The following is a 25,140-nucleotide window of genomic DNA, read 5'->3' on the forward strand; positions in this document are numbered from 1 at the left end:
ATGCCATGGAATCACTTTCCACTGTAGTTTAATGTCAAGGAAAAAGCCTGAACATATCTAGTAACACATGCAATATATTTTTTTTTCCTTTCACAGAGCTGAGAATTGAATTCAGGGTATTACTCATGCTGGGTAAGTGCTCTACCACTGAACTACACTCCCACCATTTCAAATTACTTTTGATTTGCAAGAGAAGGAATCCACAAATACAGAATCTGTAAATGCAGAGAAAAGGCTGTATTTTTTTTTAATTAATTAATTTATTTTGCCGGCCCTGGGCTTGAGCTCAGGGCCTGTGCACTGTCCTTGGACTTTCTCAAGGCCAAAGCTCTAGCACTGGAGCTTCATCACCACTTCCAGCTTTTTTTCTATGTATGTGGTACCAAGAAACTGAATTCAGGCTTTCGTGCATGCTAGGCAAGCACTCTACTACTAGGCCCAACTGCCGGTCCTATAGTAAGTTTTAATACCTTTTTACTAAGGTGTTTCATGTTTGCCTTTGGTGTCAGAACATACACTCTGCTCAACTGCAAGTGTGTTCCCAGTAGTTTTTGACTATAGGACATAGGTAGAGGTAGAATGCTTTGTAGGGTCAGTAAGTGATAATGCACACAAAACAGCTTGGTGTATGCATGTATAAATCCAGAAGCAAGAAAATTAACATTGATTGTCATTAGGTGGTAGGGATGATTTAAAGTCCTAATCATTTTTCCTCCTAGTCCTGGGGCTTCAACTCAGGTTCTTGGCACTGTCCTTGTCCTTTCTTAAGGCTACAGCTCTACCACTTGAGCCATAGTACTGAGGAATCATACCCAGGGCTTCGTGCATGTGAGGCAAGCACTCTTACCAGTAGGCCACACTCCCAGCCTCCTTCTAATCATCTAAAGCAGCTCACTGATAATACCACAGAATTTTTAAACTATTTCATAGTACTATATTAAAATGTGAATTGTTACAAGTAGTCAACACAAAATCTACAGAGCTATTACTTCCTATTGGTATTTATTTAATGAAGCAATTAAAAGCCAAATTATTTTCCCAGTAAATTTCAGATATAATACCTGAGCATTTAACATTAAATAATGTGAGTAACTAAAATAGAAAAATCTAGTCCCTGAAATAGCTATGTATCAATAATGATAGCCATTCAAGGTAAGGTGCTATGTACAGAACACTCTCATGTACTATCATGGTTTCATTCCAAATAGTCACTAAGGTTACTTACTAGTAACCAATACCTACAATTCCAATTCCAACTTAATTCTCTTACCTGCTTCCTCAGTGATGCCATCACTTCTGATAGTGTCCTGTGCAGATGGTTGATGACAAGCAAATGGGTCGTGGGCAGGTGGGCTCTTAAGGAAATTTTGTTCTCGGCTTATTGAGACTCTCATGGGGTCTCTGTCTTCAAAAACATCTCGTTTATCTCAGAAGAAAATTGATTTTTAGATTTCTACTTAAATTTCTACATACATTGAGTTAAAACTAAAATGGCAAATAGATACTAAGTAAAAAAATCTAAAATTATTATTTTTTTTTTTGGTCAGTCCTGGGGATTGAACTCAGGGCTTGGGCACTGTCCCTGAGCTGAAAGGGTAGCACTCTACCACTTGAACCATGGTGACACTTTTGACTTTTTCTGTTTATGTGGTACTGAGGTATCGAACCCAGGGCTTCATGCATGCTAGGCAAGCACTCTACCACTAGGCCACATTCCCGGCTCCAAATCTAAAATCTTCAAAACAACAAAACAATAACTATTGTTCATAGACCTTTCAAAGTTATTTTCATTTTTACAAGCTTTTAAGGATGCTCCTATTTTCTAATACCAGATTATATTCAGTACCGACTAATCAGAGGAAAAAAAAAACCCCAGGTAATCTACTAACGACAAGTCATATTTTAAGATATAACATGCATGAATAGTATGTATTAAGTTCAGGAAACAGTCACAACAAATCTGTGATGTAAGAAATCAAGATATACGCTGGGAGTTGGCCTAGTGGTAGAATGCTTGCCTACTATGCACAAAGACCTTCAATTCCTTGGTACCACATACAGAGAAAGAGCCAGAAGTGGTGCTGTGGCTCAAATGGTTGAGTGCTAGCCGTAAGAAAGCCCCAGGACTGGCAAAAAGGAAAAAAAAAAAATGAAGATACAGGCTCAGAAGGAAGGATAATTAGGAAAGCTTAAGGGAAGAGTCCATAGAGCTTACTGTTCACGACCTAGGAAATATTTATATGGCTGTATTTAGCTGTGGACCTAAATCCACTGATTTATCTTATAAATTTATCTTAGTAAGCCACTGAAATAAACTTCAGACTTATGCACCCCTCTGAATGTTATACTGTGACACAAAAAACAAGTGCTAAATCCCACAAAAAAGCTGGGGTCCAGGAGTGTGGCCTACTGGTAGAGTGCTTGCCTAGTATGCACAAAAACCCGGGTTCGATTCCTCAGTACCACATACACAGGAAAAAAAAAAAAAATCCAGAAGTGGTGCTGAGGCTAAAGTGGTAGAGCTCTAGCCTTGAGAAAGTCCAAGGACAGTGCTCAGGCCCTGAGCCCAAGCCCAGGACTGGAGAGAAAAAAAAAAAGTTGGGAATTAAAGGTACCAGGTATTACAAAAAGTAGCTACTCATCTTCAGGAATGGAAAGCAGGGAGTACTTAGAGGTCATGCCTAGAATCTTAGTTGCTCAGGAGGATATTTGAGAATTTCAGTTTGGAATCAGCCAGGGCAGACAAATACACAAGACTCATGTCCAATTAACTTGCAAAAGGCTAGAAATGGCTCAAGTGGTAGAGAGCAGCAGCAATAAGCAAAAAAGCTGAGTGAGAATGGGAGTTCCTGAGATTAAGTCCCAGTACTGGAAATTAAAAAGAAAAATCATAATCATAATAGAGACAGCAAGAGAGAGCTGTGAAATAAGTAACGAAATTAGAAGAGCAATAGGAAAGAAAAAGAATTGAGTGACATCTTAAACAGATTTAGAAGGGAAACATGAAAGAATGTCATAATATGGGATATAGCAATGACTTTAGTCTACTGTAAATTGCTTCCCTCCTATATATAAAAAGTGATCACCTAATACTTCAAGTAGTCACCTAATCTCACTTTTTAAACTACAAGTCCCCCCCAACTCCTGGGGGCTTGAACTCAGAGCCTGAGCCCTGTCCCTGGGCTTTCTCAAGGCTACAGCTCTACCACTTGAGCCACAGCATTACTTCTAGCCTTTTCTATATATGTAGTACTGAAGAATCGAATCCAGGTCTTTATGAATGTTAGACAAGCTACCACTAGGCCACACTCCCAGCCACTCAAGTTTATTTGCTTTTTTGTTTTTGTCAGTCATGGGATGAATTAGCCACAGCACCACTTAGGGTTTACTTGTGATTAACTGGAGATAAGAGTCTCATGGACTTTTTAATGCCCAGGCTGGCTTTGAAGCTCGATTCTCAGATCTCAGCCTCTTGAGTAGCTAGGATTATAGGTATAAGTCACTGCATCCAGCTCTCCTAACTACATTTTAAAAACCTATAAGTAAAAAGTTTTTTTTTCCCCAAAATTAAGACTAAGTCTTTTTTTAAAATAAATTTTAGTAGCCTAAAAAGTTGTAAAAAACTAGCAAAATATTAAAATATTATTTATCAAACCAATGGTTTACCTGCTATAGAAGTTCTGTCACTTGTTGGTGATTCTATTTCTTGTATAGCACTAAGTTCATGTTGATTTAAGTTCAGTCCATATTTAAGTTTGGCCACAGGCGGCTTTGAGGCTCTTTTACCCAGTTCTTTGTCTAGATGCTCACCTATCAGTTCAATGACAAAATCAGGCACAATAAAGATCTATTAGCACACTATAAGCTTCTCTTCATTGAGCAAGCTGCAGGGGATGAAAGCAAAGTGCAGTACAATCATGTTGCCCCTTAGTGTTACACTGGTATCTTCTGAAGGCAGTTGATCGCCACCATCAGAGTTGCCCCTACCTGCACGACGAACGCTTTCCTGATCACCTCCCACTAGGTCTTGGACATGAGGAAGCCACTCTCTGAAATGCTCCATCTGCTGCATGTTAAAACAGTTTCCAATCATGGGCTTAGCTGCCTGAAAAGTGTACAGATCAAAACAGGACATGCTGAGCCATCATGTGAAGATCTGGTTACATTAGAATCTCAATTCAAGCAATATTCCATCACTCACAATTACAATTTTACTCATAGATAAAATACAAGGTATGTTTCCAATATTAAAAAGTTGATCTTCCCATTAAAAACTACCATTACTGTGGCTATATGAACTTAAGTTTTCTCTGTACTCTTCAGCAAAAGATTATACCTGGCTATTCTTTGCTTTCCATTTCCATTACTTTTCCTCTATATTAATGCCCAAAACTTGAGCTTCTTCTGAACTCAATTCAAACTTTCCCGAATATCAGCAAGTACATACAACAACATACATTCACCCATGCAAGAGAACACACTCTTGTCTCCTATGTAAAGGGCTACGAAGGTCTGAGTGACCAAGCCAGTCTTTCCAGATGCAAGAGCAATAAATTCAGTTCTAAATCACTGTACAAATATCTTCACAACAATCCACACTAATGTAATTAGGAAAAGGAATATTAGTTTTAATAATATATAAATGTCAACAATGTACCATACATAAATAGCACCTATATACATATGTCAACAATTACATAAAGAAGGTCTGCTATGGCATATGAAAAATTCTGCCGAGTTATTTTTATAATTTTATCCTCTTTTTCCTTCCTTCCTTCCTTCCTTCCTTCCTTCCTTCCTTCCTTCCTTCCTTCCTTCTTTCCTTCCTTCCTTCTTTCCTTCCTTCCTTCCTTCTTTCCTTCCTTCCCTCCCTCCCTCCCTCCCTCCCTCTCTCCCTTTTTGTTAGTTATAGGGTTTGAACTAGTAGTGCCTAGGCACTATCCCTGAGCTCTTTTTGCTCAAGGCTAGAGCTCTATCACTTTGTGCCTCAACTCCACTTTTGGTTTTTTGTGGTTAATTGGAGTCAAAATCTCATAGGCTTCTTGCCTGGGCTGGATTTGAACCATGATCCTAAGAGCTCAGCCTCTTGAGTAGCTAGAAGAGTCCAGTTTTGTGTTTGTATGTGCTAGCAAAGAGGTTGAACCCAAGGCTCTGTACTCTTACTTGGCTGTTTCACTCAAGGTTGATACTTTACCACTTGAGCCACACCTCTACTTCAGTAAAATCCCTAACAAAACTCCATTCCAGATTAGAATCTATGTTCTCACAGGAACTCTAGATTAGTGGTAGAGATACTGCCTGGCATGAACTATCACCTGGATTCCAGCTGAGTATACCAGAAAAAAGAAGTGTTATAAATTTATATTACTTTGTAATGTTTGCATTTAAAATTAGCTGGGATTCAAATAAGCATTGATTTCATAAACACCATATGAGGCAGATAAATTTTTATTTGAATTTCCCCATTGTAAGGGTAGCTGATAAAAGCAGTTAAGGTCAAACCACTTGTCCTCCATCACTAAAAATTATAGTCCTAAAATTAAAAGTAAGGTGATTTAAACATTTGCTTAAATTTTAGGTTTTTAAGTTAAAACATACCTGATCGTTATTAGGTTTCTGCAGTGTTGATTGTCTATGATCGAGAAATTCTTCTGAGGCATTTTGGTTATACTGTAAAACTTCTCTCTGTAGATCCAACTGCTTCTCAAGATTCATGTGATTTTGCTGAAGTACAATAGGCTGTGAATAACTCGGAAGTCTTTCTTGAAATACTAGTATTTCAGAATGACTTGCGGGAGCTTCCTGTTCATTCTTAGATGATGAAATCAATCCATATGTATTTGTATGTCTAGCTTCTGCAAAAGGTAGTGGAATGAATGAATGCTCTAGGTCCTCAGATAGAAAGGAAGAAGACAGAGCAAGCTCAGCAGATTCGATTTTGTTAAATTGACTCAGATTGTTTAAAAGCAGTTCTTCTTGGGTGTCTTCATGACGATACCCATTCAAATCACCTTGCTGAGGCAGAATGGGCTGTGAGGAGCTCAAAAGCTGACCATGTACTGCGGAGAATTCTGTATTCCTGATGTCTGTTGGGAAAGATTTTTGGGTTCCTTCAGAGACGGCAACAGGAAGTGCTACCTGGCATGCCAATGAAGAGCTACTCTGCTCAGATGATACCCTTTTCTCCAATTTACTTAATCTCTGTAAAAGCAGTTCTTCTTGAACTTCTTGGTCCAGGCGAATGGCTTTCCTTTGTATGTCTAACCGTTGCTGCAATGTCTTCAAATCACCATGGTGAGTATGGATAAAATCCTCAGAAGATACTTGGGCATCAGATTCATGTTGTCTGGGCAACACTAACTCTTTCTGGGTTTTCTCAATAGAAGAATTAGTCTGTGCATGCAAGTGCTCTTGAAGTGGAATCAAATTATTTTGTTCAGGTAAAACAGTATGTGATAAACCCAACACCCTCTCAGGCAAAATGAGCATGTCAGAATGACTGGAGGGACTTGTACTATCCATGCTTGTAGGATAGCATTCTTGGCTTCTTTCAGATTCAGTAAGAGGTAATGAAGCACGTGGTTGCTGTGCTATTAGGAGTGAGGATGAGATGCCAACCTGCTCCAGAGACACACTTTCCTTCCAACCCTGCTGGTTCCATAAAGATATTGATTCCCTGGCTTCCTGTCTGGCTTGAATAATGGCTTCCCGCTGTGTAGCTAATTTTTCTTGAAGTGCCTTCAAGTTATCTTGTTGAGGCTGGATACAATGCGATAGTGTTAGGAGCCTGTGCTGTAATTGGGGGATCTGAAAATGGTCTGAAGATATTTTACTATCACTCCCTATTGAAATTGGTTCCTGGGTTATACTAGAGCCGGTGGAAGGAAATGAGGTAACTGAAAGCTGTTCTAACTGAGGTGTGGACAAAGAGAAACCAGTTTGTTCTATAGGGGAATTATCTTGAGTTTTCTGACTAAACTGGAAGAATTCTTTTGGTGTGTTCATATATTCTTGGTGTTTCTCCAAATTAACTGGCAGAGGTAGAACATCTTGTGAAAATCTCAAAAGTCTTTCCTGAAATCCTATAGAATGAATTAAGGGACATGTATTGTCAGGCTTGACGGATATAAAGTCCTGGAATCTTCCAGATTCAGATGCTGGTGATAGAGAAGTGGTGCCACTTGGTTCAGAAGAAATTCTTTTCTCCAATTCTGTTTGTTTGCATACAAATTTCTGAGTTTCTTTTCTAGCTCCAAGTATTACTCTCTGTATGTGTGATTGTTCTTGGAATGTTGTGACATTTTCTTGCCTTGGCAAGCCATGTTGTAGAAAACTAGGTGACATATCTTGAAATGCTGGGCTTATCAAATTATCAGAGGGAATTATGCTTTCTTTTTTAGATAAATATTGTTTGTGAAATCTAGGCTCAGCTTCAATATAAGCTGGTGAAGCATCTATAGGTTGAGCAAGTACTGGTGGGAAAGAACTCATATGCCCAGGCTGAATGTCCCTCAAATCCTCTGGTCTATTTAAAAGTTCCTCCACTTGGACATCATATTTAGCTGGAAGAGCATCGTTCTGTGTAGCCAGCTGTTCTTGAAGTAACTTTGAACTATCATGTAGAGGTAAGAAACTCAAAGATCCATCCTGAGACACTGAGATTTCAGATGGGACTGATAGAAACTCTTCCTCATTGTTAGATAAAGTTTGTTCCTGGATTTTGCTAGACTTGGTATCAGCAAAAGGTAGTGAAGTAAACATATGCTGAACTATTTGATGAGGCTGTTCAGAACATACTCCTCCATCCACATCACACTGTTTATGTACAGATAAGACTTCCTGAGCTTCCCGCCTAGCCTGAAGATTATCTTTGTGAATATTCAACTGTTCATGGGGAAAAGTTAAATTGTTTTGCTGTGATAATGTAGGTTGTGAAACACTTACAAGTTGTGGGATCACAGGATTGCTTGAAGACGCTAACGTAGCATTTTTGGCTACAGAAGCTTCCTGGGCTCTTTCCGATTCAGCTTTGGCAGAAGTCAGTGAAGCAAATGAATCTGCTACCACTGGAAGAAATATAGAGAAGCCAATCTGCGCTTCCAATTCCTTCTGTTTATACAATAGCAGTTTCTCTTGTGCTTCTTGTCTTGCTTGAAGAATATCCTTCTGTAGTTCTAACTTTTCTTGAAGAGCCTTCAAATTGTCTTGGTGGACTTTGATAGTCTCCGAGGATGTCAAAGGCTGACTATGCATCTGGCTGCCTACAGAATAGCTTACGGTTGATAAGGGTTCCTGAATTTTTCCAGATTCCATTTCAACAGGGAGAAGAGTAAAAGAATGTTCAGGTACCAGTGGTAGGAATGAAGAAGCTTCAGTAACCTTAGAAGATGTATTCTCACTGTCCTGTGACATTTGCTGAAAATCCAGTGCTTGAAAAGTTGTTACCCTAAATGTTTCAGATAGTTCTCTAGTATTTTGTATTTGTCCATTATCAAATGACAAAGCCCTTGAAAGTATGAGAGACGCATTGGGGATCAATTTAGAGCCTGTCTGTTGTGTTTCAGCTGAAGAGAATTGCCTTAAATGTTCTTGTAAGCCTAAAGACTTCTTGGCTAAAACATCTGAAGTGCTCTGTATTTCTGAGGCTCCCACCTGTCTTTGTGGGATATGGATCTGTCTTAGTGACTGAATATGACCTTGTTCTGATTTGGAGGACAGTATGGGTTGTACAGGCTTGTATCTGTAGGGACTTGACTTTGGACTCCTACTTTGATCGCAGTGATCTGGTACAATAGAATCAGGTACCAACGATGTAGCTAAGGAAGGAGGGTACTTCTTTTTTAATATAGCTTGATACTCTAGTAACCGTTTCCTGGCTGTTTCAACAGACTGTCTGTGTAACCTATCAAAAATCAAACACAAAACAAGTATTTTTTTAATTTAAGAAAGGCCTCACATGGGGCTGGGAATTTAGCCTAGTGGTAGAGTGCTTGCCTAGCATGCACGAAGACCCAGGTTCAATTCCTCAGTACCACATACATAGAAAACAAAAAAGCCGGAAGTGGTGCTGAGACTCAAGTGGTAGAACTCTAGCCTTGAGACAGTCCAAGGACAGTGCTCAAACCCTGAGCTCAAGCCCACAATGGCCAAAAAAAAAAAAAAAAAGGCCTCACGTTCTCAAGTGTTTAGGTACTGAAGTTAAACAGCAACATAGGACTATGTATAATCAGGGCAGGAGAAGAACAACACTCCTATTATCCTTGGAGGTACCAAAACACTAAGTTCTAAATAAATCCCAGTCAGATGCTCATATAAATCAAATAATTAATCTTGAAGACATAAGCCTACTGTCACACAGAAATTATATTCTAATACCTGTTTTGCTGTAGTAGTTGTTGTTGATAGTTACGAATCATCTGCCTATGGTTATCTTCATCAGAAATAACAGTGCTTGATGCAGAAGTAGTACTGACCTAATAAAAGACAAAGTTAATTAGAAGGCAAAATTCAGAAACAAATGCTAGAGTTTTTTTGTTTTGTTTTCTGCCAGTCTTGGGGCTTCAAATCAGGGTGCTGGCCCCGAACTTCTTTTGCTCAAGGCTAGAACTTTATTACTTTAGCCACAGAGCTACCTCTAGCTTTTTTCCGAGTAGTTTATTGGAGGTAAGAGTCTCACAAACTTTCCTGCCCATGCTAGCTTTGAACTATAATCCTCAGATCTCAGCCTTAGAGTAGCTAGGATAATAGGCGTGAGCCACTGGTGCCCAACTAATTGGCTAGTCCTGGAGCTTGAACGCTGGGCCTGGCACTGTGCCTGAGTTTCTTTGGCTCAAGGGTAGTACTCTACCGACTATGGCCACAGTGTCTGAGGATTCTGGTTCAAAACTAGCCCAGTCACTGAAGTCTTGAGACTCTTTTATCTTCAAATAACCACCAGAAAACCAGAAGTGGCGCCGTGACTCAAATGGTAGAGTGTTAGCCTTCAGCTGAAGAGCTCAGGGATGGCGCCCAGGCCCAGAGTTCAAGGCCCATGAATGATAAAAATATAAAATTGGGGGCCGGGAGTTTGGCCTAGTGGTTAAAGTGCTTGCCTAGCATGCATGAAGACCCGGGTTCGATTCCTCAGTACCACATACATAGAAAAAAGCCAGAAGTGGTTCTGAGGCTCAAGTGGTAGAGCTCTAGCCTTGAGAAAGTCCAAGGACAGTGCTCAGGCCCTGAGCTCAAGCCCAGGACTGGCAAAAAAAAAAAAAAAAAAAAAAAAAATATATATATATATATATATAAAATTGGTTATTTTATTTTTATTTGTTATTGTGGTGCTTGGGATCAAACCTAGACAAGTGCTCTATAACTGAGCTATATTCCCAGTCTTAATTTCCATTTTTTTATTAAAAATAAAAAATAAAGCTGGGGGCTAGCCATGTGGCTTAGCAGTAGGGTGCTTGCCCAGCATGCATGAAGGTCTGGGTTCAATTCCTCAGTACCACACACATAGAAAGGCCAGAGGTGGTGCTGTGGCTATAGTTGGTAGAGACAGGAGGAACAAAAGTTTAAAGCTACCTTGGGCAGGGCAGGCTATACAGTGATACCTATGTCAGTACACAACACAAAATTAAAAACATTGGCACTTCTATAAAAAGAAATTAGAGGCCTGGGAGTTTGGCCTAGTGGTTAAAGTGCTTGCCTAGCATGCATGAAGACCCGGGTTCGATTCCTCGGTACCACATACATAGAAAAAAGCTGGAAGTGGTGCTGAGGCTCAAGTGGTAGAGCTCTAGCCTTGAGAAAGTCCAAGGACAGTGCTCAGGCCCTGAGCTCAAGCCCAAGACTGGCAAAAAAAAAAAAAATTAGATATTCTACCTCAGTGCCAAGTCGAAAGTCACTATATACACATTACATACATCATGCTCATATCCTACAGTGGCCTACTGAAACTGAAAGAAAAAGTCACACTTGTCTACACAGATAACTTTAATGACCAAAAAAGGCTTATTAAATGACCAAATGGACGTAGATGAAGGTCATTTTACATTTTTTTGTTTTTAATATTTTTTATTTTATTTTAATTAATAAAAGGGTTACATGATATTCGCCAGATAGAAGGTGCATTAATTCACATACATTGATACCCTTTCTCATTTTACGTTTTCGACTATCATGACTGTTCATATTCCCTTGTCCCTGCAATCATTTATGTAGGGATGACATTTCCTGTATCCTACCTCAGACTGCCTTTTTCTTTTGTCTTCTTCCAGTTGAGCTCGGAAGCAATCGGTTTCTAATCTTAACTTTTGTAGTTCAATTTGTTCCAGTAATTCCAACTGCTTTTGCTTTTGCACTTCTATTTCCATTATCTAGGTAATAAGAATTGTATGCTCTGTTAAGAAACTTAAAGAAAATTTATATTCATTAAATTAAAAACAGGTTTAGGCCAAGTGTAGTGGCACACACATGTAACCCTAGCTATAAAGAAAGCAGAGTGTTAGGTAATTATGGCTCAAGGCCAGAGAAGATCTAAAGGACCCCATCTCAACAAACATAAGGCTGGGCATGAATGTGCACATGTGGAATCCCAGCTACTTGGGAAGTGTAAATAGGAAGATGATAGCCCAGAAGACCTAAGCAAAAAAGACCCTGTTTGGAAAAAAAAAATGACATCAGAACAGGTCTGGGGATATGGCTCAAGTTGTAGAATATCTGCCTACAAAGTTTGAGTTCAAACCTCAGCACCAGCAAGATGAAAATAAATAAAAGGAAAGGAAAGGAGAGAGAAGGAGGGATCATCACCAGGAGTTATACCAAAGGAAGTACTGGAGAGACGTGCAAAGAGAAAAAAGCTTAATGTGGCAGAAAGAAAAAAACCATGATCACCACTGAAGAACCACTTCCAGAAAAGCCTTGAACACTGAGCAGCCAAACTCCATAAACAGCATCAAGGAAATTCAAAGTTGAGGCCGCCAATAACTATCTTATTTATTAGGGACAGCGTACAGTGCCTATTTGGAAGCCAAAGAACTAGTGAGTTTTGTTGCCTGTCAAATGTAGCACCTAGAGTAGTACCTGCTTTGCAAATACTTACTGAATAAGTGAAAAAAGGAACACTTTGGTAGTTTTATAAAGAGCACTTATAGATATAATGAAGACTATCTCAACCTGAGACTAAATACTCAGGCAATAGAGGCTATGGTGGAGTTACTGATGTCTTCCTTCCTTATTCTTCATCCCAGGAGTCATTGAATTTAGACTATTTGCAGGTCTGTGGCACACAGCTAGTACTGTATTGTGTGAACCGCTAGTTACATGTGCCAAATTACATGAATTCTAATGTAAAATTTAGTTCTCCAGTCACATCTTAAACATTCAACAGTTCCTATGGCTAACAGTGCCTATATTTGACAATGATGTGTGACACTTCTATTATCATAGAAAAGTCCTATTGGACACCATTGTTTTGTAATAGATTAGAAAACACTTGACAAGAAATAATGAATCAAGGCATTGATGACTCACACCTCTACCCTAGCTACTAAGGAGGTTGGCCCCTGGATGACTCATATTCAAAGCCAGTCTTTGCAGTACAGACCACCATACTATATCTCTAAATAGCTAGCAAAACTAGACTAGAGATGTGGCTCAAGTTGCAAAGTACCAGCCACAAACAAGATAAATGAGAGGTCTTGAGTTCAAGCCCCATTCCATAGATAGGTAGGTAGGTGGATAGGTAGGTAGGTAGAGAGAAAGAGAGATAGATAAATGTCATTCACAAAATTCCCACTTCCCAGTTGTATTTTTGAAAAGAAATCAAACCTATCATTAAGCTTAGTAGTAATAAACAAATTCAAGGTAATCTACATTAACATCATTTATTAAAACTGAAAGAAACTAGAAAATTTTAGCTAAGTAGCTGAATTAGACAATTTTTCTACTAAGTTGTTGTGGCACAAACTAATCCTAGCACTCAGAAAGCTGAAAAAGGAAGATGGTGAATTCAAGTCCAGCCACAGATATAGAACCATGTCTCAAAACAAACCCAATTTAAATAACCCAACCCTAAAACAAGCAAATAAATTAATTTACATAAAATATTATTTTTCAAAATCTTTGGGGGTTACATGAAGCCTACCTGGCTGTCTAACATTATGGCAAGGACCTGATAATTCAACGAGTATTTCATTTGGTACTTACTATGTATATAAGGCATTGATTACAACAAACTAGATAGGATCAACCAATATTTTAAAAGAAAACTCTAACTTAAAAACTTATAAATTTTGTAATAATGCAAGCATAAAATACAAAGTAGACACAGGGTCAAATGAATGAGCAAAGACAAAATACATTTTATCAGCTATATGTTGGTGTAAGAAAAGGTAGAAATTTTTTAGGTAGATACCAAAATTAGCTCGAGTAACACAGATTACATGGATTAAACAAATACATAGTATCTAGAAGAAAATATTTAAAAATAAAATTTCACATAACCTGTTTCTGCCTTGCTGCTGTCCTAACTCTGATGGCTTGTTCTTGAGGATGAAGTAGAATTGAGTTCTGAGTGACAGCTGTTCCAGGGAGAGTGTTATCTATTTCTATGAAAATGTCCAAAAGAACCATTAGTTTCAATAACTTAGAATTCTGACCATACTACAATTTCCCACCATGCATTTATGACATAATCTGCTAGAAAAAATAGCAACTTTAATCTGAGGATGTAATAAAAACAAATACCTTGTTCCTTTCCAATGTCTGTCTGGTATGGAAGTGGTTTATCTTCACTAGAAAGTGGTCCGGACTCAATTGTCAATGTATCACTTTGGATAACTGCAATAGTATTATACCACTGTTATTATAACCATATTATCATTGTCAAGCTTAAAGGGAGCAAAATTACAAAACTGACATTCAGATTAACCATTCAATCTTATTCTACCTGAAGTGAACCACTTAGTTAAAGATCTGATCACCCACTGAACTCAAGCCTCTTACCATAATATAGAACAGAAGACTATAATAAGAAAAACTAGTTACTAGGGAAACTGGTAAAGAAAACAGGTAGGCTGGGAGTGAAGCCTAGTGGTATAGTGCTTGCCTAGCCCTGAGTTTGATTTCCTGGTACCATATACCCAGAAAAAAGCTGGAAGTGGTGCTGTGGCTCAAGTGGTACAGCACTAGCCTTGAGAAAGCCCAAGGATAGTTCCCAGGCCCTGAGTTCAAGCTCCAGGACTGGCCCAGAAGAAAGAAAGGAAGGAAGGAAAAGAAAAGAAAACAAGATTCAAGGAAACTTTTTTGCTTTTTGGCAGTCACGGGGCTTGAACTCTGGGCCTGGGCATTGTCCTGAGCTATTGAGCTCAAGGCTACCACTCTACTCTTGTGCCATAGCCTCACTTCCCCTTTTAGTCTAGCTGAGGAGGAAATATATTGGTACAAGTTTGTTATCTCCAGCAAGATGGAGAAGCACAATTAGGAGGATCAAAGCCCAGCTTAGTGTAGAAACCCTACCTTGAAAATAACCAATGGAAAAAGGAGTTAGAGGTATGGCTTAAATGACAAGAGTACTTGCCAATCAAGGGAGAGGCCCTGAGTTCAACCCCCAGTACTGAAAAATAAATAAATAAATAAATAAATAAAAATAAAAAGCCTAAATGTCACAGCAACAGGCATAGGAACTTGGTTAATTGAGTTGCTGATTTTACTGAGATTAATATGTATAGTATGAAATTCAATAAGGTTTTCATCATTTGTTTGTTGTAGAGAAAACACAAGATTCTGTTTTCCAACTTTTTTTGGCCAGTCCTGGGCTTGAACTCAGGGCCTGACCATTGTCCTTGGGCCTTCTCAAGGCTAGAGCTCTGCCACTTTAAGGCACAACATGACTTCCAGCTTTTTCTACATATATGGTAGGCCAAACTCCCAGCCCTGTGTTTTCTAACTTTGGACCTCTCACCTCAATCTTTCAGGAACAGGGCTATTTTTAAACAACTTTAAAAAGTCTGTGCTATCAAACAGACAAACAGCGAAAAGGGAGAGCAATGTTCTTTCCTCACCATCAACTGCTCCTGTTTTGGGCTCAGCTTCATTAACAGCTGTGGACATTTCACATTCATCTTCAGACATGGATTTAATTGTCCATAGGGATCTTTGGCTTCTGATCTTATTTAATAACCTTTTAAAAATAATTTTTGAAGGAATTTGTTGAGTCTTCACTGCCAAGGGGAAAAAGGAAGGAAGAAAGGAAAACAATAAAAAACAAAACAAAACAAAAAAATCCATCTTACTTAGAACTTATTATGTACCAGGCAGAGGGTGTTCTATTCTCATACTCAGTTACTGTTATGATACCTTACTAAAATAAAAATTCAGCTTTGGGGCTGGGAATGTGGCTTTGAGGAAGAGTGTTTGCCTAGCATTCATCAAACCCTGGCTTTGATTCTTCAGTACCACATAGACAGAAAAAGGCTCAACCAGTGGTGGCTCAACCGGTAAGAGTGTTGGCCTTGAGCAAAAGAAGCTCAGGGATAGTGCTCTGGGCCTGAGTTCAAGCACCAGCAAAACAAAACCAAAAACCAAAACAATAACAACAAAAACCTTTTCCTTAATATTACATTTTAGCAGAAAGCATGCTTAAATTTGACTTTTTTCAACAATACACATGTAACACAAATTTCATGCTTAAAAACTTCTTAAAGAATGCTTCTTTTGCTTACTGAATGATTATGAACTACATATTCCCAGTCAATTTGTTGCTAAGGTTATTATCTAAAATATATTTTATAGATTTCTACACTCTCAAAATTCCAAATGTGGCTTTGTACTTCTTAGTGAGCTCCAGAGGAAAACATTGCTTTCTAACTTTTAAAGCAAATCACTGCTCCCAAGTTACTCCCAGTACTACTATGGGAGGAAAAATTCTCCCTTCTATCTTCATAAAGAAGTTCTTCAGCCAGGTACCAGTGGCTCACACCTATAATTCTAGCTATTCAGGAGGCTTAGATCTGATGATCACAGTTCAAAGATAGCAGGGCATGTAAAGTACCCAGTAGGAACTGGAACACAGGAAGATTTATAAGTCTAAAACTGCTGAACATTCAAATCAATTCAGAATTGAGCAGCTACTGATCTACAATCTCCACACTACGAACACTTGAAAATAACTTTCACCTGGATACCCACTCCCACAGGACTGGTTATTGGTTGCACTTAGAACATGTTGTTCCATTATCTAATAGTGGATACTGCTTTTTCCTGAGGAATGCTGCCATATTTGGCTTAAAGGAATTTTACCATTTGTTTCATGAGGATGCATTACAGCAGCATCTGTCACTTGGAGGTTGCCAGGCTCATCTGTATCTTCCTGCTCATCTGTATCTTCCTGCTCCTCTGAAAGGTTCAATTCTTCATCTTGAATCTGGTTACTCACAGTGGGCAAAGGCTCTGGCTCAAGGTGCAAAATCAGGTTTCCTTCCACCTCTTAATAATAATAAAAAAAAAGAGATGTTTTTCCACTCCAACATGATTTAATGGAATTAGGGTAGGGGCGAGGGGATGGAAATGGGGACAAAAACTGGAGAAGGGGCATTAACATGTGAGAAGTAATGTACCTACTACCTTATGAATGTAACTATAACCTCTCTACTCATTATCCTGACAATTCAAAAAAAAAAAAAAAAAGAATTAGGGCATTTAAAATCTAAATGTTAGGGCTGGGAGTTTGGCCTACTGGTTAAAGTGCTTGCCTAGCATGCATGAAGACCTGGGTTCGATTCCTCGCTACCACATACGTAGAAAAAAAGCCAGAAGTGGTGCTGAGGCTCAAGTGGTAGAGCTCTAGCCTTGAGAAAGTCCAAGGACAGGGCTCAGGCCCTGAGTTCAAGCCCAGGACTGGCAAAAAAAAAAAAAAAAAAATCTAACTGTTAGGGCCCTTTTCAAACTGAAAGCTCATTTCAAAATAACTGCCTTATCATCACATATTTATTTTCCCACTAAAATATTTAAAAGCACTGTTGAAAATCTGTGAAAAATATCTTACTCCTGTCTGCATTGTACATATCTTCAAAGGCAAATTCCAGCTCCCTCTGCCAGTCTTCTTTCATTTCACTTCGTTTGTAAGGAAGCGCAACTAGCTGTGGTGGCATTTGTGCCACAGTCTGTCTCCTGCGTGCCAGGTCTTCTTGTTGAAGCTGCTTGAGTTCTTTCATGACTTTCTCTTGATTCTTTAAGAATAAAGAGATAGATGACAGCTTAATCAAACTCTGGATATAATATTCACCAGTAAAGGAAAATAGTGGGGGAAACTATGAGAGGGCCTACTGTTTCCTCTTCTCCTCTATCACTGTTCTGCACTGGAAGATGCAGAACTTAGGCATTCAATAAATAGTTGCTGAATATCAGCAAGTATTAAGGGAAGTATAAATACCAGTGGAAAAAATCTCAACCCCAGCACGCAGTGCATAAGCCCAAATGGTAGCATGTTGTTAGTACTATGAGAGAGGAGTTCTGCCTAGGTGACAGAGCTTCAAAAGTGTCTGCCAACTACAGTTCACCTTTCTGAGGAAAGCCATCAAGTTACTTTTCTTTACCTTCCCTCTCTTCCTTTCCTTTGCCAATTCTGGGCCTTGAACTCAGGATCTGAGCATGGTCCTTGGGCTTTCTCAAGGCTAGAGCTCTACCACTTGAGCCACACAGCACCACTTCCTGCTTTTTTATGTATGTGGTATTGAGGAATCAAACCTGGGTCTTTGTGCATGCTAGGCAAGCACTCTACCACTAGGTCAAGCTATTGGCCCTAAGTTACCTTTTTTTTTTTTTGGCCAGTCCTGGGCTTGAGCTCAGGGCTTGAGCACTGTCCTTGGACTTTCTCAAGGCTAGCACTCTACCACTTGAGCCTCAGCACCACTTCTGGCTTTTTGCTATGTATGTGGGGTACCGAGGAATCAAACCCGGGTCTTCATGCATGCTAGGCAAGCACTCTACCACTAGGCCAAACTCCCGGCCCATTACCTTTCTTTTAACATGAAGTCATAGCTCCTATAGTGTATTCCACACACAGACAAGTGCTAAAACCCTTAACTAAAGTTACTCCTTGTTACTTCTTGTTCTTAATATGCCCATCACTAACAGGGATCTGTAATGAGGTTAAATAAAAGAATTTTGGTGACAGAGGTTAAGAGGAGAGACAGGGCAACTTCTCAGTCTTTAGGATGAGAAGACAAATAAGGTAACCATGAGTGAAGGAGTAGAAATAAAAAGGAAATTGCAGCACAAAAAAGTATGAAGAGGCAGACCTAGGGTATTTAGATGATACATACTGTTCATTTTAGCTAAAGCATGAATGTCAGGGAAGGAGGGAAAAAAAAAAAAAACCCAGGAGAACAGACCCATCAAGAAAACAGATCACAAGAAAAACACAGCAAAATGGTTCAGACAGGGAAAAGGGCATATATCGGTACTAAGAATAGTCCATTTTGAACAAACACTCATTTGAAGCACATAAAGAACAGGGGAGGGAAGGGGGACAAAAACATAAGGGGTATGAATGTTCGAGAAGTAATGCACCCACTACCTGACAAATGTAATTGTAACCCCTCTATACATTACCCCGACAATAACATATGTTGAAAAAAGAAAACAACTGAAAACACATTCAATTATATTAAGATTCAAATCATCTCAGTAAATTATTTGAATAAGTACACTACTGTCACTCATTAAAAGGGAGACAAATTATTCCACCAGTGTTATTGTTTTGTCTTGTTCTGTGGGTCATGAGGCTTGAACTCTGTGCCTGGGTGCTGTCCCTAAGCTCTTCACCTTAAGGCTACCACCCTATCCCTGGAGCCACAGTCCCACTTCCCATATTCTAGTGGCTAACTGGAGATAAGAGTCTTTCCTTTAGTGCCGGGCTGGCTTTGAACCTCAATTTTAAGTAGCTGGAATTATAGGTGTGAGCCACTGCGTTCAGCTATTGTTATTTTTAATAACAGTGATCAATACCACCACCATTTACTGTGAACTTTGGAAACTCCACGCACATTCCCTAAAGGCTTTACAAGATCATTCTCTCCTTAAGATGTTAGTTCTTTTCTCTTTTTTTCTTTTTCCCCTTATGGTTTATCCATGTTGTTACTGTATCTGACTTCGGTAACTGGTATATTATATATATGTAAATCTGTTTACTTGAAATAAAGAAGGGAAGGGGAAAAACAAGATGATTCGGATGGAGTGGGAGGAGGAAACTGGGAGAAAAACATGGGAAATGGTATCAATGTTCAAGAAGTAGTGTATCCACTACCTGATGAATGCAACTGTAACTCCTCTATATTACTCTAACAATAAAATACAATTAAAAAAAAGGTCTTTGGAACAGATCTCAGAGAGGCTAAGTGACTTGTTTGAGATCAAATAAGAAGTAATAGAGAAGTAATCCTAAGTATGCTGAAGCCACCAGCTATTCAAAACTAAGTTTGTAGAAGAATGGGTTCAATTGTTTCTTTCTTTCTTTTTTTTTTTGCCAGTCCTGGGCTTGAGCTCAGGGCCTGAGCACTGTCCTTGGACTTTCTCAAGGCTAGAACTCTACCACTTGAGCCTCAGCACCACTTCTGGCTTTTATCTATGTATGTGGTACCGAGGAATCAAACCCGGGTCTTCATGCGTGCTAGGCAAGCACTTTAAAACCACTAGGCCAAACTCCCGGCCCCACCATTGTTTCTTGTATGCATTTTTCCTATGGCTTTAAACTTAGACTAAAGATAATACAGTTATTCTAGTTATAATCACCCAGTTTACAAAAGCCAAAAGTTTAAAGAAAAAGATCATAATTTAGTTCAACTTAATCAAATGTTTTTTTTTTTAAAAAAAGCATTTATTTTCCACAGAATTAAAATTTCATACCTCAGGTGGGTATTTAAAATATCCAAATACAAAATAGCCAAATTCAGAAAATAAAATTACATTTTTAAAGGATGAATTATTATTATTATTTTTTTGCCAGTCCTGGGCTTGAGCTCAGGGCCTGAGCACTGTCCTTGGACTCTCTCAAGGCTAGAGCTCTACCACTTGAGCCTCAGCACCACTTCCGGCTTTTTTCTATGTATGTGGTACCGTGGAATCGAACCTGGGTCTTCGTGCATGCTAGGCAAGCACTTTAACCACTAGGCCAAACTCCAGGCCTAAAGGATGAATTATTTTAAGGATGTTTTTTATTTTAAGGATAAGTTTTTAAGGATGAATTATTTTTGGGCTATGTTTCAAGAATCAGCACAACATAAGAAAGGCCGAAACAGTAATTTCCTGGTCTACAACATTTGCTTTTTCAGAGTTCTTTGACAGCTGGGACTGAGACTATTTTTTGAGGGGGTGGGGGGCGAGTTAGGCTGTGAGGCTTAAACTCAGGGCCAGGGCACCATTCCTGAATTTTTTTGCTCAAGGCTGGCACTCTACCACTTTCAACTACAACTCCATTTCCGGGTTTTGAGTGGTTAAATGGAAGGGGACGTTTCTGCCTGGGCTACCTGTGATCCTTATATCTCACCCTCTTGAGTAGTTAGGATTACAGGTGTGATATAGAGTACAAATGCACAATAACTATATTCAGGAACTCAGTAATAGTCAAGTTATTTTTGGATTAAAATAATCCTTAAGAAAACCATTAATAAAACTTTAGAATAGTGATACACTGTGAGACTAGCTTCATCTAGCCTAAACTTGAACTAGGCAAGGCAAATGAGAAACAAAATCAGATTAATCAGATTTAAAATCCTTTATCTCCTCATTTGAGCTCATTACTAATCGCTAGTCCACACCCAGAAGTTAATTTTATATTTTTTGCCAGCCCTGGGGCTTGAACTCAGGGCTTGGGCACTGTCTTTGGATACTTTTTGCTCAAGGCTAGTGCTTCGTCACTTGAGCCACAGCGTCATTTCTGGCTTTTTCTGTGTATGTGGTATCAAGGAATTGAACCCAGGGCTTCATGCATGCGAAGTACGCACTCTACCATTAGGCTATGCTCCCAACCCCAGAAGTTAATTCTTACTTGGGCCAAATGGATCTTTTGCATGGCTTGGAAACCCCGTGCACATGCCTTCTCAAACTGCTCCATCCTCTCTTGTGCAGCTTGCCTTTGTAGCTCTTCCAATCGGGCAGCCTCTTTTTCAGCAGCCAAATGAGCATCTGGCTAGCAGTCAATCAAGAATATTTTAGAACATTTTCTTCTTTAAAGTGTGAAGCAAAGAATTAAAATAAAAATAAAAATAACCTTAAAAGCATTTTCCTATTTAGAAAAATTAAATGGCAAGAAGCCCACAATTTATAAACTGAAAAATGATAAGGAAAAAATTAGTATAGAGCTGTTTTTTGTTTTGTTTTCTTTTTGTTGGTCGTGGGGCTTGAACTCAGGGCCTGGGTGCTGTCCTTGAGCTGAAAAGTTCAAGGTTTAGCGCTCTACCACTTGAGCCACAGCGCCACTTCCTGTTTTCTGGTGGTTAATAGGACTTTTGTACCAGGCTGGCTTTGAACTGCAATCCTCAGATCTCAGCTTCCTGAGTAGCCAGGATTACAGGCGTGAGCCATTGGCATCTGGCTAGTATAGCTTTATAAACTAATTTCAAACCAATTTAAGCTTTACTCATCTAAACATATACCTTCACATATTTTTGAAGTAAAGAAATTGCGGGAATATTTACAAAGACAGTAAAAAACCTACAACATTTAAGGTCATATTCAGGGAAACAGTTTTGGCTTTAGTTTTTAGCCACTATTGTGTGACCCCGAAGAGGACATACGTCTTATAACTGACTACCAAGAAAGAAAGCTGAAGCCAAAGCAGCACTTTCAGTGTTACCCTAAACGAATGGAGACAGGCAGAAAAAGTCTTTCTTTCATAACTTAGTTGAAAGGGAACATCTATTGAATACTGAAAAAATGTGAAATTACTACTATTATTATTGTAATTCTACAACACTGAAATCCTAACTGTACAATTTAAAATAAATCTCAAATGAAGTCTTCAATCTTAAAGGCTCATTCTATAATGATTATACTTATCTTTGATATATTGACTTTAATACCAGCTATTAAGAAGCCAGCCAAAATATGTATTTGTTGCATTCCCTCTGTTTTTCCTTTTTGATTTTTTTCTTTCAGTACTAAGGACTGAACACAGCTCCTCACATGCTAAGCAAAATTCTCTACACTTTGGCAACACTCCTGCCCGTATTTGAGGAATTCTAAACCCCTGATAGTTGATTTTTCCAACTAGCCAAATACATGCAACATGAAAAATTAAAAAAAAATAAATTTATAGCAGTCATAATAACATCTGTCTTGCTGTCTCTCTCAGGAGCTGGCATGAGTTTTCATGGCCTGATTGCTGTTCCTGAGCTTTACTGTTCAAAGCTAATGATTTACCACTTGAGCCACAGCTTCACTTTCAGCTTTGTGATAGTTAACTGGAAAGTGTCTCATAGACTTTCTTAACCAGAAAAGAAGGAGAAGACAGGCTTCAAACCAAGATCCTTAGATACCAGCCTCCTGAGGATGATGTGTTACCAGCTCCAGATAACAATCATTTTATTCATTTATTTGCCAATCTTGGTGCTTGAACTCAGGGCCTGAGCACTGACCTTAAGCTTTCTCAAGGCTGGCACTCTACCACTTGGAGCCATAGCACCACATCTGGCTTTTTCTGTGTATGTGGTACCAAGGAATGGAATTCAGGGCTTTATCCACGCTAGGGAAGCACTCTACTACTAAGCCATGCTCCTGGCCCTGATAGCAATCATTTTTAAGATATAACATCCTACAGAAACAAGAGTGTGTAAGAGGGCCATTCTCATAGGTGCTTTACAAAAAAAAGCAGTTTAAGCCTGATGCAGTATTCACACCTATAATCCTAGCTACTCAGGAGGCTGAGATCTGAGGTTTGTGGTTCAAAGCCAACCTGGGCACTAAAGTCCATGAGACTCTTAGTGCCAATTAACCACCAGAAAATAGGAAGTGGTGCTGTGGCTCAAGGAGTAGGGTGGTAGCACTGAGCTGAAGAGCTCAGGGTCAATGCTCAGGCCCAGTGTTCAAAAAAAAAAAAGGCAATTTAATGATCTGTTGATCTGTTTCAAATGTTACATTGTTAGGATTCGAAAATTTCTCTTCCAGGAATCTATTCTTTTAAGATATGAATATATGAAAATAAATGTAGAAGATCATCATTATGTCTGCATTATAAACCCAAAACAATAAAGAGTTAAATAACCCAATGATGAAATACTAACTGCTATTAAAAATCATAGCTTGAAAGTACATGTAAATGTTTATATATAAAGATTGGATATTAATTCATTAAGACACTAACCATAATACATTTTGGTAATATAATAATTAGCACTTACCATAGTTATGTTTATATGCATAAATCTAAAATTTTCACAAAGACCACTCTTACTTTATGATAAGTTTTAAGATCTAATTTAGATAATCACTTAATGAAAGCTATGAAAACTTATTTTGAAAGACAGCCATTAAAAGTTATCATCCCCGACATGAAAATCCAAAAATTTTTAAGAGGCTTTGATACCGATTACCCTAGAATGGCCTGTATGGACTGTTCAAATTTTGAAAACTGGCAACAACAGACATAGAATCATGATATAACTCAATTCAGTGAACACAGAAGAAACAGAAAGTCAATCACCTCCAATGCTTCCATCTGTTTATTCACAAATGTGGACATATGATGGTAGGTAGAACTGTTGGTTTTCACTGAAGAAATTTTTTTTATTTCAAGGTTCTGAAAAAGAGGAATATAAAACATAGATGTTTAAATTAAAAGAATTCACTTTCATTACATCTGGATCCAATGAATACATTATATTTTATTTAGTGTTCTGATCTGGCCTCTTCTAAAACTTATGCTGACATTTAATCCCTATTGTGAGAAATGACAGGAGGGCTGGGTGGAGCCTTCAGGAAGTGATGAAGGTGATGCAGGCTTTCCTTTCATGCACAGACTAATCCTCTGAAGTGATTAATGAACAATTTCCAGAGTGAGTCTGCTATACAAGCCAATTTGGCACACTCCTTTATTCTGCCCATGTGATACTACTCCCCACCAATGAGCTCTGCCAGGGTAGAAGCCAACATAAGACTGTGTCTACACAGTCCCTCAACCTTGGACCATAAGCCAAAATATATTTCTTTTCTCTGTAATATGCCTAGTATGTGGCCTTGTGTTATTAGTAACAGAATATGGACTGAAAATAGATAACCACATTTGAGATGAGATAAATATCTTACAAGAAACTTTTTACCAGGGTTAAAGTACTTCAAATGTTAATGAAAGTATCAATGCCCAGTACTTCAAAACATCTTCTAGTTGTCTTTTCTTCAGTTCAGTAATTCACTCCAAATTTCAAGTTAAAGAGACATCACCTAAGGAGACATCACACACACACACATACACCCTTCATACTAGGGGTTAAGCCCATGGCCTCATACATGCTAAGTAGCCATTCTTCCTTCCTCTGAATTACAGCACCAACCCCGAGTTTTGTTATTGTTTTTGGTTGGTCCTGGGGCTTGAACTCTGGGCCTAGGCGCTGTCTCTAAGCTCTTCAGCTCAAGGCTACAGCCTTACCCTTGAGCCACGGTGCCACTTCTGGTTTTCTAGTGATTAATTGGAGCTAAGAGTCTCATGGACTTTAGTACCCAGGCTGGCTTTGAACCTTGATCTTTGGATCTCAGCCTTCTTAGTAGCTAGGATTATAGGTGGGAGCCACGATGCCCAGCTTTTTTGAGTACTAGAATTTGAACTCAAGGACCTCATGATTGCTTCTTAGGTAACTGGTCTACTACTTCTGCCATATACCTAACCACTTAACCCTTTTTTGCCTTAATTTTTTTTTTTTTTTTGGTATGTCTCACATTTTTGTTTGGGGGGCGGGGAGGACTTATCCCAGAATCCTTCTACCTAAGGCTTCCAGGGTAGCTGGGACTACAGATGTATACCATTATGCCATGCATATTGACATAGGCCTGGCTTCAATCTGTGATCCTGATGATCCATACCTCCAAAGTAGCTGGGATTACAGGCATGAGTTAAAAAGCAGAAAAAAAAAAACCCAGACTATTATGTTCTTTTCATATCAAACCACA

General features: G+C 38.8%; 1 protein-coding gene across 1 annotated transcript in view; it reads right to left on the minus strand.

Moving 5' to 3' along the window:
• The window catches only part of Cep295 (centrosomal protein 295), a 46,949-nt gene that overhangs the window by 11,569 nt on the left and 10,240 nt on the right, over nucleotides 1-25,140 (minus strand). The window contains 13 exon segments of the mRNA XM_090343041.1: nucleotides 1,271-1,426; nucleotides 3,667-3,810; nucleotides 3,925-4,105; nucleotides 5,599-8,902; nucleotides 9,376-9,473; nucleotides 11,226-11,357; nucleotides 13,486-13,589; nucleotides 13,729-13,821; nucleotides 15,045-15,203; nucleotides 16,282-16,467; nucleotides 17,027-17,210; nucleotides 21,029-21,169; nucleotides 23,681-23,776. Of these exon segments, the coding sequence (XP_090199167.1) occupies nucleotides 1,271-1,426; nucleotides 3,667-3,810; nucleotides 3,925-4,105; nucleotides 5,599-8,902; nucleotides 9,376-9,473; nucleotides 11,226-11,357; nucleotides 13,486-13,589; nucleotides 13,729-13,821; nucleotides 15,045-15,203; nucleotides 16,282-16,467; nucleotides 17,027-17,210; nucleotides 21,029-21,169; nucleotides 23,681-23,776 (4,978 nt within the window).

The sequence above is a fragment of the Megascapheus bottae genome, chromosome 12, assembly GCF_031878675.1.
Source record: "Megascapheus bottae isolate mThoBot1 chromosome 12, mThoBot2.hap1, whole genome shotgun sequence".
Lineage (NCBI taxonomy): Eukaryota > Metazoa > Chordata > Mammalia > Rodentia > Geomyidae > Megascapheus > Megascapheus bottae.